The sequence below is a fragment of the Limulus polyphemus genome, unplaced genomic scaffold (genome assembly GCF_000517525.1).
Source record: "Limulus polyphemus unplaced genomic scaffold, Limulus_polyphemus-2.1.2 Scaffold1829, whole genome shotgun sequence".
NCBI classification, from domain to species: Eukaryota; Metazoa; Arthropoda; class Merostomata; order Xiphosura; family Limulidae; genus Limulus; species Limulus polyphemus.
The window spans coordinates 77,707-82,159 of NW_013667439.1; the positions used below are offsets into that span (position 1 = coordinate 77,707).

Here is a 4,453-nt window from a genome sequence, read left to right on the forward strand (position 1 = left end):
TGCTTTTCCATCTCACAATCAGATTGTTAATGACCTGATTAAAGAAATCACTTGGCTTTGAAGCAAAAACATGTCGATGTCCTTGTAGTTTGTAAATTGTATTTGTATTTAAAAAAATTGTAATGGAGCTTCTCCATCCAAACAATTTGAAAATTAGAGTTAATTTTTCCAGACAGGGAAAATACCCAAAATTTTAAATATTAACTAAATGGAGTGCTGGGAGTGACAACGTTTTTCTGTAAGGTATTTCAACCATATTGTTACGTATCTGCTTGTTTATTAATTTCCAGTATAAATTCTTTTCGAGAAACTTCAGCGATACAAGTCCCTTCTTGATTAAAACTAGTTTATTCTTTCTCGACACAACTTTGTAATACACAGAATTTCCACAGTCAATATGTTTATCGTCTCTTTACTTACGGTGCCTACTGTTCGCTTTACTCAATTATCTATCTGCCACCGGCTTTCTTTGCCAGGCTTATATATACTCTAAAAAAGAGGGCATCTAGATCACACTCGAGCTGGCGGGCAAATTCATGATCCTTCGAGAAGCTCCAGCGCGCATGCTCCCAGCGGAAGTCGCGTGACTTCCGCTTTCGTAACAATATATTTAATATCCAACATATTTAGGAAATTACCTCAGTTTCGCTGAAAATTAACATTATTGTTAGTTCTGGTAAAAAGATTTGCTAATACTTTATTAAAGTTATTTTTCTATGATAATTTAACCTATATAATGACGAAATAAACTCACCTATTCTCAGGGGAATACATTGCCACACAGACCAAGCACTATAAGGCTAGAAAACTAATTCAGTTTTACCTTCATAAAATACTGAAGTTTATAAACACAGAGTATTTCTGATCAAATTAATATTATTTAATTAAACTATATTTATTATCAAGGTGTTTTCTGTTTCAATAAAACATATAGAGTTTGTGACGTAATGAATAGATCATATTAATCAACTAGCCATTGTTCTATACAAAATCAACAAACTTGTTCATCCATATCAGTACCTGGTCTTTTGTTCTGACGTAACAAGTAATGTTGTCTGCTCCCCACCAATCAAAACAACCATCCCATGGTATAATGAAATGGAATGAGTGTGCCACATAGAATAAGCAATAGCTCATGACAACGTTGTAGTAGATAGAAACAACAATGGATATTATCACCATAGCTGCCCCAATTCCTAAAGAAAAAACATAAATGGTAATTTTAGAAATCAATTTTGATTACTGAAAAACAGAATATACTTTCACAATTTTTGAAATGTTGAGTTTTGAAGGACCACTGGTGAATTAAGGAAAACAAAAGACTATACTCAGTCATATGTAGCACAATATTGTTTGGCTAGTGCAAAACTACATAATAGACTATCTGTACTCTGTGTACCCTGGATTTGAGTACTGTATAGCTGGCTCACTGGAGCACTTATCACAATAAAAATAAAAATAAATACTATACTTTTATCAAATGCTTTATGAATAGTAAAATAACGTACTTCACCCAAACGATAAAACCATTACCAGCTCACTTTTTTTTTCAGTGTAAGACAATTCTTGCATTTACATCATTGATTTCGGATATGTAAATACATATTTAGTATTTCTTGTTTTCCTCTGTGGGGCCACATGTGCTATCATGTGAGAAAGACTGGTGAAAGTAGAATGTATTATGGAAACATAAACAGTGGTCTTTTAAACTGGCAGTTCGGGTGATACTTCCAGGATATCTTTATTTCATTGGAATGAACCATATATGGATAACACTTGCATAGCATTATATAATATTTTTTCATAATGCTATATTCTCTTAGTCTGGAGCTATTCTAAAGTATTATTCTATTACAGATCTAAAGTCCAGAGCTAGATATTTCCAGTAAAAAATTACATTTCATCTTGATTTTATATTGTGTTTGGTTTCTTTCTTTATACTCAGTCAAAGTCAGAACTAAGATTTACTCTGTAATACATTTCCTGATAAAACCTGTTATATATTTATTATTAACTGAAAGATAAATCAATGTACCGGAGAATACGACAGATTTACAGATTTCCATTTCTTAGAAATAAACACTTTAAACAGAGAAAAGGATCTAAAGCTGAAATCAACTTCAGTCATTTTCGTGTAGAGTCTAGGTTTATAGTGGAATACATTGCCACACAGACAAAGCACTATAAGACTAGAGAACTAAGTCAGTGTCACCTTCATAAAATACTGAAGCTTATAAACTCATTTTACCCCAAGGTAAAATTCCAAATGGACTAAAATTAAAGTACTTAACCAGAGTCACCATGGGTTAACGTATTTCCATTTCTAAAGAGAAAACATCATAAGAGACAAAAAGTGAAAGGCTGAACTGATCAATGCCACTTCCATGTAGAACATTTGTTATAAAACTTTTCTTTGTTAAAAGAAATATTCAGGCATATATGTAGCCAAGACTATAGAAATGATCCAGTGACACCCCGTGAAGTATATGGCTTTATAGAGAATATATTTACACAGACTTACAAACCTAACTTTTTCCATAAATATACATCTACAAACAGACAAGAGGCTAAGATTACAGAATTTATCAACTTACATAAAGCCCATGGTTTACTGATTTCTATTCTTTAGAGAGGCCAAACTAGCTCAGTGCTACCTCCATACAATATACATGTTTATGCACTAACCTATTTCCAGGGTAAAATACTGCCAGACAGAATAAAATATTAAGGCTAGAAAGTAAAAAAAAAGTGAACCAAGATCACATTTTATAAATAGATTTACAAACTCTTTCTTCCACAGTTAAAAAAGTACCTTTAGATAATTAAGGATAGAGAATCAACTCAGTCTAAAGTACCCACGTGTGTGGATTACGACGAAAATGAGACGATTATTTAAAGCTCTGGATACAACTGTGGTAACCAACAGTTATAGTGGTGGTTTTAACTGAGTGTCGCAGCCTTGTATTGTAACAAGAGAGTAGAGGAGAATAATCTGTCATGTCGAAGAGTGTTCTAAAGTAATTGAACCTGTCTATGTGGACTTTGAAAAAAAGAGAATTATTTAAAGCTCTGAATACAATTGTGATAACCAATAGTGTAACGAATTTTTCTTCTATATACCTTTGACTTGTTTTGAATATGTATATTATTTTAAGAAATGGATTGAGTGCTGTTCGTTTATTGTTGAAATTTATCACTAACAAGCTATAGACACCTACTGTAAAGAATCACAGCACTATAAAAACTTGACACTCAGCGTCACTTCTATTTAGTATAAATTTTCAAATGCTCCTTTCTTTAGGGGGGAACCTCCATACAAATAAGGGGCTAAGGCTAGAGAACTGTCCCAGTGCTATTTCAGTATTACTACATAGGTTAGCAAAGTCAAATCTTCAGAAATACAAGGGATAAGGCTAAAGAAATGACCCAGTGTAACTTTCATATATACCACATTAGTTAACAAACTCTTCTTATCTCATAAGAAAACATCTCCACATAAAGGTCAAGGCAGCAGAACTCGCCAAATTATACACAGTCCATATATTCACAGATTTACATATATTATGATAAAATATCTCCTGAAAGATGAAGGGCCATAGCAGCATTAAGACTGAGCTGATCCAATGCCATCTCCATGTAAAATGCAGGTTTATATATGAAAAAAATAAGTCATCTTTTCCTAGAGTACCAGTTCTCAGTCTGTGGCCTGTGGGATCTCTTCAGGTGGTCTATACAAATGTTGCATAATTATGGATGGGAAGTAGTAGCATAGTATACAGATCCAATTGTGGTCCATAAAGATAAAAATATAAATGTTTTGCAAGCAAACAAGTTTGAGAACCATTGCTCTAGGGAAAAATATTTTTTAGACAGACAAGAGACTGAATCTACAGAACTGTAGTATATGGGTGTACAGACTTACCTTTTCCTAAGGGAAAACACCTCCAGACAGAAAAGGGGCCAAGGCTTGAGAACTGACCCAATGCAACTTCCATGTAGTACATTGGTTTACCAACAAGAATGAGAAGGATGATGTAAGGAAACAAGAAAGCACCTGGATCAAAAACAAAATACAAATTTAATGAAGAATAAGTTAACTGTTCAGATCTTTGTTGTATGCAAGTTTGTAAATTAAATTTTATTTCCTCTCCATGTCATTTGTTGGATAATTTCAAATAAGCAATACTTTTTGATGTTTTTTTTCTAAGTTCATGATAAAGTTGCATTAAAATAGAATAAATTCCTCTGAGAACAATGCATTAAATTATATGGTTGAACAAAATGGATGTATTTCATTGTTTGATTTGAAGTTTGTACAATGAATTCACAAATTTTGACATCTGCTCAATGTACAATTTATACACTAGAAAATATATATGAAAAATGAAACTCACAAGTGAATTTAAAAACAAATGTTCAATCCTAATTCAACAATACCTTTCAAACTACAATA

General features: G+C 32.5%; 1 protein-coding gene across 1 annotated transcript in view; it reads right to left on the minus strand.

Moving 5' to 3' along the window:
• Positions 1–4,453, minus strand: part of LOC106465081 (sodium-dependent proline transporter-like) — a 64,510-nt gene that overhangs the window by 55,248 nt on the left and 4,809 nt on the right. The window contains exons 4-5 of the mRNA XM_022392899.1: positions 3,923–4,054; positions 1,001–1,196 (exon numbers count right to left, since the gene is read on the minus strand). Of these exons, the coding sequence (XP_022248607.1) occupies positions 1,001–1,196; positions 3,923–4,054 (328 nt within the window). The remainder of the gene's footprint in view (positions 1–1,000; positions 1,197–3,922; positions 4,055–4,453) is intronic.